We start from the raw sequence: 20,158 nt of genomic DNA, 5'->3' as shown, positions 1-20,158 counted from the left end.
AGCCACTCTCACTTAGATGGGACATTCAGTTTTGAAGAATAACACCCAGAAAACAGGTAGGATTGACTGACTTTTCTCCAGTTGTCTTTGCATTTGTGTGTAGGATTCATCATGGGACTTGGTGTCTATTCTCTTCATCCCATCCATTTTTTTAAAAGTCTTTCTGCCAAGATTACTGTGCTGCTACAAAGATATTATTTTTTGTCATCTTTAAAAAAAAAATGTAATAGCAGCTATACATCAAAGAAATCCCTCTATGTGAGTCCAGGACATTGTGGTATCTTTTATTTATTTTTTTTTCTTTTGAAGACAAAATTTGGAAAATAGCCATTTATCAAACCTCCCATTTTAATACTCCATGCCACCATTTTTATGGACGTACCTCTACCTTGATTTATCTTCTTTTCTTTTTAGATGTATGAAAAAGTCCGTAAGAGTTTAGAGATGTGCAGTATCGAGAAGGACATTGAGTACTTTGTGAATCACCGCAGAACTGGACAGACTCCACCAGGTGAATGGAGTGATAGGCTGGGGGATGCTATTCAAGCAATTCTATCAGTCTTTTGTGTCACATGTCATTGAGAATGGAAGTCATCAGCTTCTTAATGTTTTATGTCTTGATGATTCCCTAGCACCCATCATGTATGAGAATTTTTACTGCCCCCAGAAGAATGCAGCTCCACCAGGAAAGGCTACAGGGCCTAACTCGGCAAGGTAATATCCAGCTTTCTTTCACATGGAGAAAAGTGCTTTTAGGGACTTCCTGGTGGTCCAGTGGTTAAGACTCCACACTGCAGGGAGTTCAGGTTTGATCTTTGGTTGGGGAACTAAGATGCCACATGCTGCAATGAGGCCAAAAAAAGAAAAGTTCTTTTAATGAGCATTGTTATTTTTAGTGTTCCAATTCTAATACGAACATGTTAGAATCAGAATGTGTCTACCATTGCATTTGCTTAGAGAGGTTTCTGGATTTTTGGAAATAGTGTTTTTAGGACAAATGTTAAATGGACTGTACTAGTCATAGTTTAAGGAGGATTGTGTCATGCTTGAGTGTGATTATTATTACTTATGCATGAATCCTATACTTTTCTATTAATAATATTTATTGATTTTTACTTATTTATTTATTATTTATTTGGTCATATCGGGTCTTACTTGCGGCACACAGGATCTTTAGTTGCAGCATCTAGTTCCCTGACCAGGGATTGAACCCATACTCCCTGCATTGGGAACTCGGAATCTTAGCCATTGGACCACTTGGGGAGTCCCAATCCTAGACCTTTCCTGTAGAAAGCAAGAGTTGGCAAACTCTGGCTCCCTGTGAGTCAAATCCAGCCTACCTGTTTTGGTAGGGCCTATAAGTTAAGAACAGTTTTCACGTTGTAAATGGTTGAGAAAAATGGAAAGGAAACTCTTTTGTGCCACGTGAACATCACATAAAACGTGAACATCCGTGTTCATATGTAGAGTTTTGCTGCTCATCTGTTTCCCTTCTGTCTGTGGCTGCTTTCATGGTGGAGATGGGTAGCATTGAGATAGAAATGCCATGTGGCCAGCAAAGCCTAAATCATTTACTCTCTGGCCCTTTACAGAAAAGATTTGCTGCCCCTGATATAAAGGATTCTGAGGGAAGAGACGCTTCTCTTTTACATACAGTCACCCTGAAATCTAAGCTGTTGAATTTTCAGTCCAAATTTTAAAAAGATAGGGGAGTGTTTGAGTAGGGAGAAAGCCAAGCGCAGGACTTCCTTGGTGGTCCAATGGTTAAGAATCCACCTTCCAATCCAAGGGACAGAGGTTTAGCCCTGATTGGGGAACTAAGATCCCACATGCCACGGGGTAACTAAGTCTGCTTGCCACAACTAGAGAAGCCTGTGTGCTACAGCAAAGACCCAGCGCACCCAAACACATAAATAAATAATAAATATTTATGAAAAAGAATGCTAAGTGCTGCTCAAAGCAGTTACTAGGAATTGTTTCCTTTAATTCTCAGGGTGAGGTAGGAGCTATTTGACTTCCTGTTTTGCACGTGAAGACTGTCCAAGGTGATCAGGAACTCTGGCCCACACAATAGATTTCTGGGCTGCGGAGCAGAGCTCTGGGCATCCTACTCCCTAGCATAGGGTAGTATTTGCAGCCTAGATCCAGGAGGTCAGTGCTGCAGAGCTTTTGTTTCATCTGAAGTCTTCTTAACCCTCCAGAGCAGAAACCCAATGTGACTAGCATGCAGTATGTTTGTAGAGTGAAGTAGAAAATTAGAAAAAACAGCAAGAACTTATCTGAAAGATTTTGGTTTCCATTTCTTACAGGAGAGGACCTCTCCCAAATCCTAAAAGCCTACCAGGTATGCCACCAAGAAAGATCATTTGAAATCTTAGGTCAGGTTTTATTTAAGGTTGAGTAGCTAGAATTTTGAAATAAAAGGAGGGAAGGGAATAAACAGAATAAAATTTCCAAGAGAATGAACTTATTATTAGAAACTATAATACTTTTTGTCAGAGTGGAATTTGGTAATTTGTGTTCTGTTTTATAGCTTATCCAAGAGAATTCAGTTGCTCAAGTACCAAAAGAAACTTATAAGGGATTTTTACTAAGAGACTAGTTTAACTTAGGCCATGAAAATGGCCAAACTGAGATATAGTTTCCTTTGGATGACACTGAAATATAATTTATAGAAGATGTCTAGAAACATATAACCTAATATGTTTTGTGCACTGCCCACAGTTGGATCTTTCAGGAATCACTCTGGTGTCTTTTTCTCTCTGAAATCCTATAATGCCCCTGGGAGAATGAAATATTTAGTGCTTTTTGTTAGCCTGTGTTCCCTGGGTAATTACAAGATCCTTGAAGGCAGACATTTTGTTTTCTCCTGAATCAATCACAAAATGTAACACGGTACTGGGCACATAGCCAGTTCTGAGCAAATACCTATTATTTGAATAAAAGATATACCTACCTATGTTCAAGGGAAGAGGGAGGAGACATCTTAGGCTGCATTTAGTATCTTAGCAAAAATTTAGTGGCTGAAATTACATCTTGGAACTCTGTAAGGATGTAAGTTAATTATTTCTCATAGCCTTTTAATTACCACTTGATAATATGGGACTTATTTTTGTCCATTTCTGAAGATGATTTTACTGTGGGGAATGATAGCTGGGCAAGGATGAAAAAGGGCAAAGAAATGCTAATAGAAATTTCCAGTATGTTTTCTGGCTTGTAGTTATGACTATTATTTGTAGGTTTTGTTGCCAAATATGTTTTCTTCTTAGAAAATAGCAGTCACCAGACTCAGAGTGGAATGGTTTGATTTGGAAAGGGCTAAGATCTTATCATGAAGAAATGTTAACTTAGTGTTGCTCTCTGTTCTGCCCTTTGCAGATGACCCTGATTACTCTTTGCTTGATAATAACTACAGTTTGATCTATCAGTAACATCAGTGGTAAGAACCTTTCATCTTCACAGAATCAAGTTGCGTTTAGACTAGTGACTGTAGTTTTGGAGTCTTTGAAGCTTCCTTGCAATATGACTGCAAACAAACAATGCCTTGCGTCAGGTCTCACACTGGTGGGCCTGGTGCACCTGCAGAATGGCCTCTCTGGTTCCCACAGCTGGGAGGGTACCAAGACCATTCCTTACCTACTTGAATGAGGACATTTCCCCTTTATTCTTGAACACTTTATTTGCTCTTGTTAATCTCTTTTGTGGCTATTGCACACCTATACTTAAGGCACTGCTACAAACAAATATGAGCTTCCCAGGTGGCTCAGTGACAAAGAATCCACCTGCCAATACAGGAGACACGGGTTCAATGCCTGGGTGGGGAAGAGTCCCTGGAGGAGGAAATGGCAACCCGCTCCAGTATGCTTGCCTGGGAAATCCCATGGGTAAGAGCATCATCACGCACCAGGTGATTAGTACTCTGACCTCATGAGTAAAGCACAAAGGCTCCTGGAGCAGAACTGCTAAGCCCACGGTGGCTGCAAAGGTGTCCTGTATGGCACTCAGGTGCTGGCACTGGCACTCAACATGCCCCAAGGCAATACCAACTGGAGGGAATGTCTCTGAAGACAAAACATTACCAAATGAAACTCCTCGTGAACTGTAATTCTTTTAACCCAAATGGGCATATACATGTATATACGAGCAAAGAAAACCTCTGAAAGGATATCTTCCTAAACAGATCATAGGTTTTCTTTTCATCTATCCATGTGTGTAATTTGTCTACAGTGCTAATTTCTTGCTTCTTTCATTAAAAAGCTCTTTTAAAGAGTTGATCTTCTTGCATGTTACTGATCTTAGTGTCTTCCTGGGAGTGACAGGAGGGGTGGGTAGGATTCAGAGAGTCACAGTGGAACTGGAAAAGTCTCTCTCCCACGCTTCTCGGTTTGGCGTTGGTGAAATTCACTGTCTCTTATGAAACAAAATCGATTAGACAGAAATACTCAGCTAGCATATTATGTACGTTTACATGTAAGTCTTTAAATTGCTTAAGAAGTATATGTAGTATTTAAAGACCTTTGCTGTGAAAGATAGTGAATATTGAAGACATAAAAATCCTCATCCTCTAACTGTATATAAATTTCTGACCTACAAACAAATTGTAGTCAGCCAGTTATCACTTTTTCATTTCATAAATCTCTCTTCCTCATGGAAAGAGGCCCAGTGCATTTTAAAGGTAGAGTAGGGACACGGGAAATCAATGACTTGGCGTTCAAAGGTGGACCCTGCTCTCTAGAATACCAGGCAGTAACGACTGTATGGCAGGGCATTGGCAATGCCACAAACTTCTTTTTTATTTTTTACCTTCCTTTCTTCCCTCCCTCTCTTCCTTTCTCTCTCATTCCTCCCCGGCCCTCCCTCCTCTCTTCTTTTCCTCCCTCCCCTGTCTTTATTTTCCTTCCTTCCTTCTTTGCTTTCTCTTTTTCTGCTCTCTTTCTTTCCTTCATCTCTTTGGATAAATCATACATTCTAGCTGCTTAATAACAGCATTTGACCCAACAACTCTAGTTCTCAGAGCCCAAGAATTTGCCGTTTGAATGCAAGATGTCCATACCAACACGTTTACTCAAGTTAGGTCATTTTACTGGGCCTCATTAGTGTCTGCGTCAGCTCAAGGAACAGGAATCCAAATGTGTAATTGACTGAATTTAAGAGAATTTTAAAGAGAGAGTCTGCCTTTATTAATAATTTAGTTAAATGACTTACCACAACATTTAAAATAGTTTGAATGAAACTTTGGAAATGACATTTAAATAGGAAGGTTTAAGGATTTGCATTTGTTCTGCAATTGTTGATTTTAGCTGCTTGCTATTCTTGTTTTTAATCCTAATGTGTTTAGGTAAAAACATTATAACTTTTGAATTAAAATATATATATCAAAAATATAAAATTTTATGGGGACTTCCCTGGCGATCCGGTGGTTAAGACTCACTGCAGGGGAGCATGGGCTTGATCCCTGTTCAGTGAACTAAGATCCCACATGCTGCTTGGCCAAAAAAATTCCATTTTTCATCACTTGAAATACTCATCTCTCACTATTTATTCTCCTTGACCAAGCACATTGTTCTCGTTGAATAAAATCACAATGTAGGAGCAGGGTGCTGATGTGAATAGTTGATTCAAATGAAATGTCTCTGTTATTTCTTTCAGGAAACAAAGCATTTTCTGGCTGGCGCTTCTAAGGCATGGAAGGAAGCACTTAAAGCAGCAGAATCTATGGAAATTATGTCAATCATGAAGACTTTGAAGTGAACCCTTGCTATGATTTTTTAATATTTTTAAATTTATGGCAGTTATTTAGTTCAACTTAATCTAGTAGAGTTCTGCAGTTTTTAAAAGTCTGTAAATTGCCCAAGACTGAAGAATTATCCTTTCCTAATCAAGTTACTAAAATTGTATGTTTTCTACTTGATTCAGGAAAGTCTTTGGATTTAAACCTTTGACTTGGGGTTTGGGGCAGAGAAGGGTGAAGAGGAGTCTGAGCCAGAAACCCGCTCAAGAAGCTCCTTAGCCTTTGAGGGCAGCGTGGCTATGGAATTTCCATGGTGACACATAACTCTCAGTGGTGCAAGATTCAAAATCACCTTCCTTTTTGGCTGGAAGATGTAAGGGCCATCTGATAGCACTTTCTCATTTTGCAGATGAGGAAATGGGGCCCAGAAGTGTGAAATCAATCTCCCTACAGTTAGGGACAGACACAAAAGTGGAGGGCAAGCTCATCCCACATTATCGTCCTTCTAATGCTTCCTGAGGCTGTGATGCTCATGTTGAAATTTGAGACACCAAAGTTTTTGCTGGCATCTTTTCAGCTGAAGCAATTACCAGGGTTTAAATGTCAGGTTTATTTTTATATGGCTCACTATGTATACTGAACTACAGAGCACCATATTTAATCTAAGAAGCGATTCATTGTAAAACATCCCATTATTTATATGCCGCTAAGAAAGTCAGTAGAGGAGCTGATGCTTGTGACAATGGCCAAGCCCACTGGAATTTGAGTTTCTAAAGTGTAGGGGACAATACATCCTAGAATCAATAAAATATGGTGTTTTGACTCTATCCCCGAAGAGAATTTCAGACTTACAAAGCCGGTACTCAATCTTGAGTCTTCACAGAGAAGCTTCTCCTTGTTAGATCCTGGAGTTTTAAAAGTGTCAGTCTTACCCCCTCACAAGTATCTGAGTCTTGTTTGGTCACCCACAAACAGCCCAGAGACTGTGTACCTTGGTCTAAAATTCACACTGAGTAAACAGTGCATTTTAGTTAATGACAAGTTAAAATCACACTGGCATGGTTGTAACATGCCACAAAGAGCAAACACTTTCCTTTTCTGCTCTGTGCATAGCTTTCCCAGAAGTATGGACAAAGTGACTGAAGGAAGGCTGATTATTTCCCCTTTTTGCATAAGGTGCTGCTGGAAGAGGCAGCTTCTTGTCATGGCCGGACGCTTGCATCAGCTGGATATCCTTTTGAGAAACTGAAGTTTGCAAAGGGCCATTGACTTCCCCAAAATGAACAGGCTCAGGAAATTTTCCTTTGAACTCAGAACATTCTATTTTTAAGTATTTTATTTATTATTAGCAGGTCCTCAGGGATTTCAGTTTTCTCTCTATTGGTCAGTGTAACTGATGTAAAATGTTTTAGGAATTGAAAATATTTTTATTTTATTGCTCTGCCAGTTTGATATGAAGTGAAATAAACATTCTTGGTGATTTGGTGTTTATTTTGCATTTTCATGTTCATTGTACCTCTCTTCGAAACTCTCTTTCACTCCTTGTCACATTTGCTACCATTAGATCATGGAAGGACAAACTTCTAGTCAGGGAAGCCAGACAGAGACTGGCACCATGCCACTTCCTACTAACCCTTCAGGAGCCAAATGTAGGGTCCCTTTCTCGGGGAGGTAGCTTCCCTGCCTCTGGGCTTGGCAGACTTCCACTGACGTCTCCTTCCCCACTTTCACATTTTCCTTGTTATTACAGAATTCCCTCTTAAAATTAATTGTTCAAAGTCTGGCTTCCCTCCTAGACTGTAGTATCCATGACAGCAAGGTCCCTCATTGTTTTTCTTGCTTATATCCCAGCACCTGACACACGGTGGTAAATATGTAAGAATTAGTGGCCTAGAAGAAGCTAACGTAGCTAGAGAAATGATCAGGTGACAGAGGAGTGTCAAGAAAGCCAGTTAAATAAGTTCACGTGATAAATTAGTAGGTATGGGCTATCCTGCAGACTGTCAGCACCTTAATTTGGGTTCTACCAGAAGCAGACCCTGGGATAAGGATTTGAGTGCAGGTACTTTTCAGGGGGTGATCCCAGAAGTGGGGATAGAAGTGGAGAAGTAAGACAGGAAAGAAAAGGAAACACTGTGAGCCATGAGCTTCAGCTGCCAGGACTCTTGAGTGACTGTGGGGTCTGAACCTCAGAGAGAGCTCACCCAAGGGGAGCGAGCTGGGGTAGTCATTCACCAACTCCCACCCATCACAGGTAGACCACTGCTCCTGGGAGGCATCATTCCCTGGCATTTCCGGCCTGCCGTGAACACTGTCAGAATGGCTTCCAGCTGCCAAAGAGTCCTTGTGTGCCTCCTGGCAGTTGGAAGTTGGGCTGGTGTGTGAGGGAGTGATAGACGCGGAGGGGATGTTGCCAGAGCGCTGGGAGTGCTGACCCCTGCGTGGCTCAGGTCCTCCTGCATCCCGCATGCACTTCACTGCCTCCTGTCACCACTTCTTCAAGTCTCAGCTTCCAAAAGACACACACGCACCAGGAAGTTTAGTACAACGAGCTCTAGTACCTACTGCTACAGACGGTCCTGAGTCCATAATTGACATTAATCATCATCTTCCTCTACCACACTGTTAGGAATTCTGTTCCCCTAAATTGATATGTTCAAACTCTCGATACGTGCGTGAACATTGTGGAGACAGGGCTTTTAAAGAGGTGATTAAGTTGAAGTAAGGCCTTCAGAGTGGAGCCCCGATCCAGTCCTTACAGGAAGAAGAGACACTAGGGGTGAGTTTGCACAAAGGGATGACTGTGTGAAGAGGTAGCAAGAGGGCAGCTGCCCGTGAGCTGAAGAGAGAGCCTCAGAGGAAACCAATTCTGCTGGCAACTTCATTCTGGACTTCCAGCCTATAGAACTGTGGGAAAATTAATTTCCATTGTTTAAGCCACTCAGTTCAGTTCAGTCGCTCAGTCGTGTCTGACTCTTTGTGACCCCATTAATTGCAGCACGCCAGGCCTCCCTGTCCATCACCATCTCCCAGAGTTCACTCAGACTCACGTCCATCGAGTCTGTGTTGCCATCCAGCCATCTCATCCTGGGTCGTCCTGTTCTCCTCCTGCCCCCAATCTCTCCCAGCATCAGAATCTTTTCCAATGAGTCAACTATTCGCATGAGTTGTCCAAAGTACTGGAGCTTCAGCTTTAGCATCATTCCTTCCAAAGAAATCCTAGGTTGATCTCCTTCAGAATGGACTGGTTGGATTTCCTTGCAGTCCAAGGAACCCTCAAGAGTCTTCTCCAACACCACAGTTCAAACGCATCAATTCTTCGGCACTCAGCCTTCTTCACAGTCCAACTCTCACATCCATACATGACCACAGGAAAAACCATAGCCTTGACTAGACGGACCTTAGTCGGCAAAGTAATGTCTCTGCTTTTGAATATGCTATCTAGGTTGGTCATAACTTGTCTTCCAAGGAGTAAGCGTCTTTTAATTTCATGGCTGCAGTCACCATCTGCAGTGATTTTGGAGCCCCCAAAAATAAAGTCTGACACTGTTTCCGCTGTTTCCCCATCTATTTCCCATGAAGTGATGGGATCAGGTGCCATGATCTTCGTTTTCTGAATGTTGAGCTTTAAGCCAACTTTTTCACTCTCCTCTTTCACTTTCATCAAGAGGCTTTTGAGTTCCTCTTCACTTTCTGCCATAGGGTGGTGTCATCTGCATATCTGAGGTTATTGATACTTCTCATGGCAATCTTGATTCCAGCTTGTGTTTCTTCTAGTCCAGCGTTTCTCACGATGTGCTCTGCATAGAAGTTAAACAGGGTGACAACATACAGCCTTGATGTACTCCTTTTCCTGTTTGAAACCACTCTGTGGTTCCATGTCCAGGTCTGACTGTTGCTTCCTGACCTGCATATAGCTTTCTCAAGAGGCAGGTCAGGTGGTCTGGTATTTCCATCTCTTTCAGAATTTTCCACAGTTTATTGTGATCCACACAGTCAAAGGCTTTGGCATAGTCAATAAAGCAGAAATAGATGTTCTTCTGGAACTCTCTTGCTTTTTCCATAATCCAGCAGATATTGGCAATTTGATCTCTGGTTCCTCTGCCTTTTCTAAAACCAGCTTGAACATCAGGGAGTTCACGGTTCACGTATTGCTGAAGTCTGGCTTGGAGAATTTTGAGCATTACTTTACTAGCATGTGAGATGAGTGCAATTGTGCAGTAGCTTGAGCATTCTTTGGCATTGCCTTTCTTTGGGATTGGAATGAAAACTGACCTTTTCCAGTCCTGTGGACACTGCTGAGTTTTCCAAATTTGCTGGCATATTGAGTGCAGCACTTTCACAGCATCATCTTTCAGAATTTGAAACAGCTCAGCTGGAATTCCATCACCTCCACTAGCTTTGTTCGTAGTGATGCTTTCTAAGGCCCACTTGACTTCACATTCCAAGATGTCTGGCTCTAGATTAGTGATCACCATTATGGCTCAGATGGTAGAGAATCTGCCTGCAATGTGGGAGAACTGGGTTCAATCCCCGGATGGGGAAGATCCCCTGGAGAAGGAAATAGCAACCCACTCCAGTACTCTTGCCTAGAGAATTCCATGGATGGAGGAGCGGAACAGGCTGCAGTCTGTGGAATCACAGAGTCGGACATGACTGTGCAGCCAACTTTACGCCACTCAGTCTCCGGTACTTCGCTATGGCAGCACCATCAAACGGATGCACACACATTCTGGAGTTCCTTTCACAGCTGTCTGGTCGTTTGCTTGTCCACTTTGCTTGACTGGTGGGGTAACGTAGACCCTCAACCCTAAGGGGTCTTAGCCCCTGGTTAAGACTCTTGTCAGACTCTGTTGGATGAAATTGGAAGTTTATGTTTATCACTAGGCATGGCAACATCAAGAGGCAACTCAGTGAAACACCCAAATTTCAGATACATTCCTCCTTCCCCACCTTTCCTCATGGCAGTCACCTTTTCCTGCTGAGTAACTCCTTTCTCGGCTTCCTGGTCTACTGGCATGAGGCCCCCAAATGACCAGGTATCAGTGGTAGTTTAGTGGAACCCTTTTATGTCTCTTGACAGACGTATCCCCTGCCAACCACCTAGAGCCAGGTACTCTAATCCACAGAGCCTAAATTTGAAGGGATGGGAACACATTCCCCAAGTGGACCAGTGTTAGCTATGGTGACAGAGGTCAACCTACCTCTTGGTTCCCAGGCCTGTGTTTTCTACCTATTGGAGTCAGAACTCACAGTACCATATTGTGACCATATATACACCATATAAGACCATATCTCACAAGAGAAATAAGAGCAAAAATAAGCAAAAGGGATTTAATCACATTTAGGAGCTTCTCACAGCCCAGGAAACCATAAACAAGATGAAAAGACAACCTATAGATGGAGAAAATATTTGCAAATGATGCAACTGACAAGGGCTCAACTTTCAAAATATACAAACAGATCCTATAATTCAATAGCAACAATAAAAAAAATAAAACAACCCAATCAAAAAATGGGTGGAAGACCTAAATATTTCTCCAAAGAAGACATATAGATGGCCTGGAGGCACATGAAATAAATATTAGAGAAATGCAAATCGAAACAACAGTGAAGTACCAGAGCACACCAGTTAGAATGGCCATCATTAAAAGGTCTATAAGTAATCACGCTGTAGAGCGTGTGGAGAAGAGGGAGTCTTCCTGCGCTCTTGGTGGGAATATAAGCTGGTGCAGCCACTATGGAAAATAGTATAGTGGTGGTTTAGTTGTTAAGTTGTGTCTGACTCTTGTGACCCCATGGACTGCAGCTGGTCAGGCTCCTCTGTCCATGAGATTCTCTGGGCAGGAATACTGGAGTGGGTTGCCATTTCCTTCTCTACTAAATGTGGTTAAATGGCATCAACCTCACTGGGCCGTGAAGGGGCTCAAGAGAGACAAAGACACTTAAACTTCTCGACATAAGGCTTGGTACCCAGGAAGTTTTCCACACACAGGTGGTTCACTGTGAACAATGATCAGGAGCACTCGTAGGGGCCTGCAGGGTTCCCCGAGGGAAAGGAGCAGAGTGCCCACCTCCCCAGTCTGACAGAGGGCTGGAAAACACTGATGCACAGGCTCTCCTTGAGGAAAACAGTATGAAGCTTCCTCAGAAGACTAAGAATATAGTTGCCATATGATCAAGGAATCCCACTCCTGGGCATATACTGAGACAAAACTATAATTTGAAAAAATACATGTACTCCTCTGTTCATAGCAGCACTATTTACAATAGCCAGGACATGGAGATAGCCTGAATCTCCATTGACAGATGAATGGACAAAGAAGATGTGAGATATATATATATGTATCAGAATATTGCTCAGCCATTAAAGAGAATGTGATAATGCCATTTGCAGCAACATGGATGGATTTAGAGATTACCATATTAAGCAAAGTAAGCCAGAAAGAGAAGAATGGAACTGGAGGAATCAACCTGCCTGACTTCATACTATACTACAAATCATGAACTTCTTATTGCCAAATTCAGACTCAAATTGAAGAAAGTAGGGAAAACCACTAGACCATTCAGGTATGACCTAAATCAAATTCCTTATGATTGTACAGTGGAAGTGAGAAATAGATTTAAGGAACTAGATCTGATAGAGTGCCTGATGAACTATGAATGGAAGTTCGTGACACTGTACAAGAGACAGGGATCAAGACCATCCCCATGGAAAAGAAATGCAAAAAAGGAAAATAGCTGTCTGGGGAGGGCTTACAAATAGCTGTGAAAAGAGGAGAAGCAAAAAGCAAAGGAGAAAAGGAAAGATATAAGCATCTGAATGCAGAGTTCCAAAGAATAGCAAGAAGAGATAAGAAAGCCTTCCTCAGTTTTCAATGCAAAGAAATAGAGGAAAAGAACAGAATGGGAAAGACTAGAGATCTCTTCAAGAAACTTAGAGATACCAAGGGAACATTTCATGCAAATATGGCCTTGATAAAGGACAGAAATGGTATGGACCTAACAAAAGCAGAAGATATTATGAAGAGGTGGCAAGAACACACAGAAGAACTGTACAAAAAAGATCTTCACAACCAAAATAATCATGATGGTGTGATCACTCATCTAGAGCCAGACATCCTGGAATGTGAAGTCAAGTGGGCCTTAGAAAGCATCACTACGAACAAAGCTAGTGGAGGTGATGGAATTCTAGTTGAGCTATTTCAAATCCTGAAAGATGATGCTGTGAAAGTGCTTCACTCAATATGCCAGCAAATTTGGAAAACTCAGCAGTGGCCACAGGACTGGAAAAGGTCAGTTTTCATTCCAATCCCAAAGAAAGGCAATGCCAAAGAATGCTCAAACTACCGCACAATTGCACTCATCTCACATGCTAGTAAAGTAATGCTCAAAATTCTTCAAGCCAGGCTTCAGCAATATGTGAACCATGAACTTCCAGATGTTCAAGCTGGTTTTAGAAAAGGCAGAGGAACCAGAGATCAAATTGCCAACATCTGTTGGATCATGGAAAAAGCAAGAGAGTTCAAGAAAAACATCTATTTCTGCTTTCTTGACTATGCCTTTGACTGTGTGGACCACAATAAACTGTGGAAAATTCTGAAAGAGATGGGAATACCAGACCACCTGACCTGCCTCTTGAGAAAGCTATATGCAGGTCAGGAAGCAACAGTTAGACCTGGACATGGAACAACAGACTGGTTCCAAATTGGGAAAAAGAGTACATCAAGTCTGTATATTGTCACCCTGCTTATTTAACTTCTATGCAGAGTACATCATGAGAAACCCTGGGCTGGAAGAAACACAAGCTGGAATCAAGATTGCTGGGAGAAATATCAATAACCTCAGATATGCAGATGACACCACCCTTATAGCACAAAGTGAAGAGGAACTAAAAAGCCTCTTGATGAAAGTGAAAGAGGAGAGTGAAAAAGTTGGCTTAAAGCTCAGCCTTCAGAAAATGAAGATCATGGCATCTGGTCCCATCACTTTATGGGAAATAGATGAGGAAACAGTGGAAACAGTGTCAGACTTTATTTTTTGGGGCTCCAAAATCACTGCAGATGGTGATTGCAGCCATGAAATTAAAAGATGCTTACTCCTTGGAAGGAAAGTTATGACCAACCTAGATAGCATATTCAAAAGCAGAGACATTACTTTGCCAACAAATGTCCATCTAGTCAAGGCTATGGTTTTTGCTGTGGTCATGTATGGATGTGAGAGTTGGACTGTGAAGAAGGCTGAGCACCAAAGAATTGATGCTTTTGAACTGTGGTGTTGGAGAAGACTCTTGAGAGCCCCTTGGACTGCAAGGAAATCCAACCAGTCCATTCTAAAGGAGATCAGTCCTGGGTCTTCTTAGGAAGGAATGATGCTAAAGCTCAAACTCCAATATCCAAACACCTCATGCGAAGAGTTGACTCATTGGAAAAGACTCTGATGCTGGGAGGGATTGGGGACAGGAGGAGAAGGGGACGACAGAGGATGAGATGGCTGGATGGCATCACCAACTCTATGGACATGAGTCTGAGTGAACTCCGGGAGTTGGTGATGGACAGGGAGGCCTGGCGTGCTGCTATTCACGGGGTTGCAAAGAGTCAGACATGACTGAGCGACTGAACTGAACGAACTGACAATCATCAAGACAGTATGATAATGGCACAAAGACAGAAATATAGACCAATGAAACAAAATAGAAAGCCCAGAGATAAATCCATGCACCTTTGGACACTTTGTCTTTGACAAAGGAGGCAAGAATATACAATGGAGAAAAGACAATCTCTTTAACAAGTGGTGCTGGGAAAACTGGTCAACTACTTGTAAAAGAATGAAACTGGAACAGTTCCTAACACCATACACGAAGATAAACTCAAAATGAATTAAAGATCTAAACGTAAGACCAGAATCTATAAAGCTCCTAGAGGAAAACATAGGCAAAACACTCTCTGACATTAATCACAGCAGGATCCTTTATGACCCACCTCCCAGAGTAATGGAAATAAAAGCAAAAATAAACAAATGGGACTTAATTAAACTTAAAAGCTTTTGCACAGCAAAGGAAACTATAAGCAAGGTGAAAAGACAGCCTTCAGAATGGGAGAAAATAATAGCAAATGAAGCAACTGACAAAGAATTAATCTCAAATATATACTAGCAGCTCTTACAGCTCAATTCCAGAAAAATAAGTGACCCTGCCGCGGCCAGCACAAGCAAGAGTCACACCTGCATAGGGAGAAAACGGAGCGTCCCCGCTAAGAAAAATAAGAGAGAGACGAAAGATGGGGTTGAGAGGATCAGACCAAAATGGCTGATGCCTTCCTTTATTGTGCTGCAGTATATATAGGATAAAGTACGTGACTTCTGACATTCACAAGATTGTTCTTAATCTCCAAATACAATCACAAGACCCTTACCGTTGTGTACATCACAAATAGATAATCTATCTTCTATCAATAAGCTAATCTATCTTCCATGAAATGTTGCAAGAACCAAACGTCCTGGAGCCTTAAGGGTAATAAATTCTTCAGGGGGGCGGGACAGGGAGCTTAGGAACATGTCCTAGGGCTCTGCATAACGCCGAGCAGCTCCCAAGACTTAACCCTTCACGGGCAGTCCCCCGCAGACCCAATCAAAAAATGGGCCAAAGAACTAAACAGACATTTCTCCAAAGAAGACATATAGATGGCTAACAAATACATGAAAAGATGTTCAACATCACTCATTAACAGAGAAATGCAAATGAAAACCACAATGAGGTACCATCTCATGCCAGTCAGAATGGCTACTATCCCAAAGTCTACAAATACACCTGGAGAGGGTGTGGAGAAAAGGGAATCCTCTTACACTCTTAGTCGGAATGCAAACTAGTACAGCCACTAGGGAGAACAGTGTCGAGATTCCTTAAAAAACTGGAAAAAGAACTGCCATACAACCCAGCAATCCCACTTCTGGGCATACACACCGAGGAAACCAGAATTGAAAGAGACACGTGTACCCCGATGTTCATCGCAGCACTGTTTATAATAGCCAGGACAGGGAAGCAACCTAGATGTCCATCGGCAGATGAATGGATAAGAAAGCTGTGGTACATATACACAATGGAGTATTACTCAGCCATTAAAAAGAATGAATTTGAATCAGTTCTAATGAGGTGGATGAAACTGGAGCCTATTATACAGAGTGAAGTAAGCCAGAAAGAAAAACACCAATACAGTATACTAACGCATACTAACGCATATGGAATTTAGAAAGATGGTAACAATGACCCTATATGTGAAACAGCAAATGAGACACAGATGTAAAGAAGTCTTTTGGACTCTGCGGGAGAAGGCAAGGATGGGATGATTTGAGAGGGTAACATTGAAACGTGTATATTATCATATGTGAAGTGGATCGCCTGTCCAGGTTCAGTGCATGAGACAGGGTGCTCAGGCCTGTGCCCTGGGATGACCCTGGGGGATGGGATAGGGAGGGAGGTGGGAGGGGGGTTCAGGATGGGGAACACATGTGCGCCTGTGGGTGATTCATGTCAATGTATGGCAAAAACCACTACAATATTGTAAAGTAATTAGCCTCCAATTAAAATAAATTAATTAATCAAAAAAAGAAAAACAAACACCATGTGATATCACTTATATAAGTGGAATCTAAAATATGACACAAATGAATGTATCTACAAAATAAAAACAGATTCACAGACACAGAGAACAGAACTGTGGTTGCCAAAGGGGAGGGAAGGAACAGGACTTGGGGATTAGCAGATATAAACTATTATATAGAGAATGGATAAATAGCAAGGTGTTATTGTATAGCACAGGGAACTATGTTCAATATCCTGTGATAAACCATAATGGAAAAGAATATATATATATCTATATCCCACTGAATCACTGTGCTGTACAATGGAGATCAAGCACAACACTGTAAGTCAACTGTAGTTTAATAGAGTCAAACAAATCCATACCTCATCTTTTAGGCCAGCACCCCAAACTCTACAAGTTATTTTCAACTTGCCACACCTTTAAAATGCCATTCTATGGCATTGAAACATGTATAATATCATATATGAAACAAATTGCCAGTCCAGGTTTGATGCAGGATACTGGATGCTTGGGGCTGCTGCACTGGGACGACCCAGAGGGATGGTATGGGGAGGGAGGAGGGAGGGGGGTTCAGGATGGGGAACACATGTATACCTGTGGCGGATTCATGTTGATGTATGGCAAAACCAATACAATATTGTAAAGTAATTAACCTCCAATTAAATAAATAAATTTATATTTAAAAAAAGAAAAAAGAAAAGAAATAAATAAAATGCCATTCTACCTTTATGTCAGGGCTGCAGCTTCTTTTGCAAAACAGAGCCCATGGACATTTGTCCACTGTTGTACCATTTTCAATGTAAAGTGAAACTCTGAGTGTAAGGCATGCATTCTCAACACGGGCAATATTGTTCTCATGGGAGTAAAAATTAGTTCTTGATGGGCAAAACAATGTTCTTCTTATATACAAAGCATAGCTATACATTAAGCACATAATCAGGATATCTGCAGTATTAAAATTTTATGGGTGTAGTAATTAGGTGAAAAACTGTTTAAAGTGACTCCCTCAGTTCAGTTCAGTTCAGTCTCTCAGTCGTGTCCGACTCTTTGCGACCCCATGAATCACAGCACGCCGGGCCTCCCTGTCCATCACCAACTCCCGGACTTCACTCAGAGTTGCGTCCATCGAGTCAGTGATGCCATCCAGCCATCTCATCCTCGGTGGTCCCTTTCTCCTCCTGTCCCCAATCCCTCCCAGCATCAGAGTCTTTTCCAGTGAGTCAACTCTTCTCATGAGGTGTCCAAAGTACTGGAGTTTCAGCTTCAGCATCATTCCTTCCAAAGAAATCCCAGGGTTGATCTCCTTCAGAATGGACTGGTTGGATCTCCTTGCAGTCCGAGGGACCCTCAAGAGTCTTCTCCAACACCACAGTTCAAAAGCATCAATTCTTCGGCGCTCAGCCTTCTTCACAGTCCAACTCTCACATCCATATATGACTACTGGAAAAACCATAGCCTTGACTAGATGGACCTTAGTCGGCAAAGTAATGTCTCTGCTTTTGAATATGCTATCTAGGTTGGTCATAACTTTTCTTCCAAGGAGTAAGCGTCTTTTAGTGACTCCCTAGGGGAGTGGTAATGAAAAGGAGATCAGCCCTGGGATTTCTTTGGAAGGAATGATGCTAAAGCTGAAACTCCAATACTTTGGCCACCTCATGTGAAAAGCTGACTCATTGGAAAAGACTCTGATGCTGGGAGGGATTGGGGGCAGGAGGAGAAGGGGACGACAGAGGATGAGATGGCTGGATGGCATCACCGACTCGGTGGACATGAGTTTGAGTGAACTCCGGGAGTTGGTGATGGACAGGGAGGCCTGGAGTGTTGTGATTCATGGGGTCTCACAACTGAGCAACTGAACTGAACTGAATGAAAAATGATTTGATAAACACAGCCCAAGGTGATGCTATGTGGAATTTCATAATGATACTCAGATATTGTTAGCCCTTGGATGGTGTTACTGGCCAAGACACTGCTGACAAAAAAAAAAAAAAAGAAGATAATCTCTTCTTGGAATCAATCCCACTAGAGATCTCTAGACTGTTCATCAAGGTCTGGATTTTAAAACCAGAGACTAGATCCAATAATTTACACAAGAGGCGAGCCCAGAGAACACCCCAGTAAAATAGGAAGTGAAAAAGGGAAGAAACGAAGAGAATAAAGAGTGTTTTATCAAGCCAGAGGCGATAATGGGAAATGAGCTGAACCCCACTGGGGATTTTAGGAAACAGCACAGAACACTTATCTTAGAGTTACTCCACCCAAGGGGTGAGGGAAATGGGTATTTCTATTAGTTTGCTAAAACTGCTGTCATGAAATGCCATAAACTGAGTGGCTCAAATAACAAAAATGTATTGTGGAGGCCAGCTGTGGAGGCCCGAGGCAGGAATCAAGGTGTCGGCCCAGCTGGATCCTTCTGAGGGCTGTGAAGGAAGGAGGTGTTCTAGGTCTCTCTCCTTGTCTTGTAGATGTGAGTCTCTGTGTCCAAATGCCCCCATTTTATAAGGACTCCAGTTGTGTTGGGTGAGGGCCCATCCTTATGGCCTCATTTTAACTTAAGGCAATGGCACCCCACTCCAGCACTCTTGCCTGGAAAATCCCATGGACAGAAGAGCCTGGTGGGCTGCAGTCCATGGGGTCGCTAAGAGTCGGACACAACTGAGCAACTTCACTTTCACTTTTGACTTTCATGCATTGGAGAAGGAAATGGCAACCCACTCCAGTGTTCTTGCCTGGAGAATCCCAGGGACGGGGGAACCTCATGGGATGCCGTCTATGGGGTCACACAGAGTCGGACACGACTGAAGTGACTTAGCAGCAGCAACCTCTGTAAAGATTCTATCTTCAAATAAGGTCACATTCTGAATTACCAGGGGTTGCAGTCCATGGGGTTGCAAAGAACTGGACATGACTGAACTGAACTGAACTGAACTGAGGATTTCAACATATGAATTTTTGAGGATATTGTTCAATCCTTAACTGTATTTATATGAGAATTTCTATATATGTCCCTGGTCAAGGGTTGCCTTTGGTTTAGGAAAATGTGTTATTTCTCTCACACTTAAAGCCTGTCATACATATGGCTGACAGGTTGTTGGAGGCAAAGAGGTAATAACAGTTGGAATTTGGGTCTGCATACTGAGAAATGTTAAGTGCCAAGGGAATTTGAGTGGGACACCTGGAGTGTCTGATACTTTACAGGTGCAAGTAATTGTTTCTATGACTTATTTAACCTATTCTTAGCGGGGAAGATTATGAGAGGTTGTGCGCTAAGTCGCTTCAGTCGTGTCCAACTCTTTGCAATCCCATGGATTGTAGCCAGGCTCCCCTGTCCATGAGATTCTCCAGGCAAGAATACTAGAGTGAGTTGCCATGTCCTTCTCCAGGATGTCTCCTCGACCTAGGGATCAAACCTGTGTCTCTTATTTCACTGGTAGGCGGGTTGTTTACTACTAGCGCCACCTGGGAAGCCCTATGAGAAGGTAAATTAAAGAATAAAAGATAAGTTTTGTATTTTCCTTCCTGTGGAAGCAAAAATCTCTTCACAGAAAAGACCTCATCTATATGAGTCTTTTTAAAATATGTGGCTGGATATTTTTGGTACTTATTTGTACTGCCAGCTTATTGTCTCAAAAAACTGAAACAATTTAGAAGTGACATGATTTCTTTATAACTAAGAATGCATTTAGTAATCATGAATGATGAAATAATTAATGCCATGTACAGAGTGACATACAGGCAGTAATTGTTTTTAAAAGAATGATTTCTCTGAAATCTTGTTGGACAAGGGTTCACCAATGGACGATTACCACCAGATGGTAAAGAGACT

The 20,158-nt window shown here is 42.0% G+C and overlaps 1 protein-coding gene across 1 annotated transcript in view; it reads left to right on the top strand.

Moving 5' to 3' along the window:
• Positions 1 to 7,222, top strand: part of PSTPIP2 (proline-serine-threonine phosphatase interacting protein 2) — a 95,208-nt gene extending 87,986 nt beyond the window's left edge. The window contains exons 11-15 of the mRNA XM_005697169.3: positions 415 to 511; positions 633 to 714; positions 2,310 to 2,344; positions 3,379 to 3,439; positions 5,650 to 7,222. Of these exons, the coding sequence (XP_005697226.2) occupies positions 415 to 511; positions 633 to 714; positions 2,310 to 2,344; positions 3,379 to 3,431 (267 nt within the window). The 3' untranslated portion in view covers positions 3,432 to 3,439; positions 5,650 to 7,222. The remainder of the gene's footprint in view (positions 1 to 414; positions 512 to 632; positions 715 to 2,309; positions 2,345 to 3,378; positions 3,440 to 5,649) is intronic.

Source organism: Capra hircus, chromosome 24, assembly GCF_001704415.2.
Source record: "Capra hircus breed San Clemente chromosome 24, ASM170441v1, whole genome shotgun sequence".
NCBI lineage: Eukaryota > Metazoa > Chordata > Mammalia > Artiodactyla > Bovidae > Capra > Capra hircus.
This window is presented reverse-complemented; position numbering and strand designations above follow the sequence as displayed.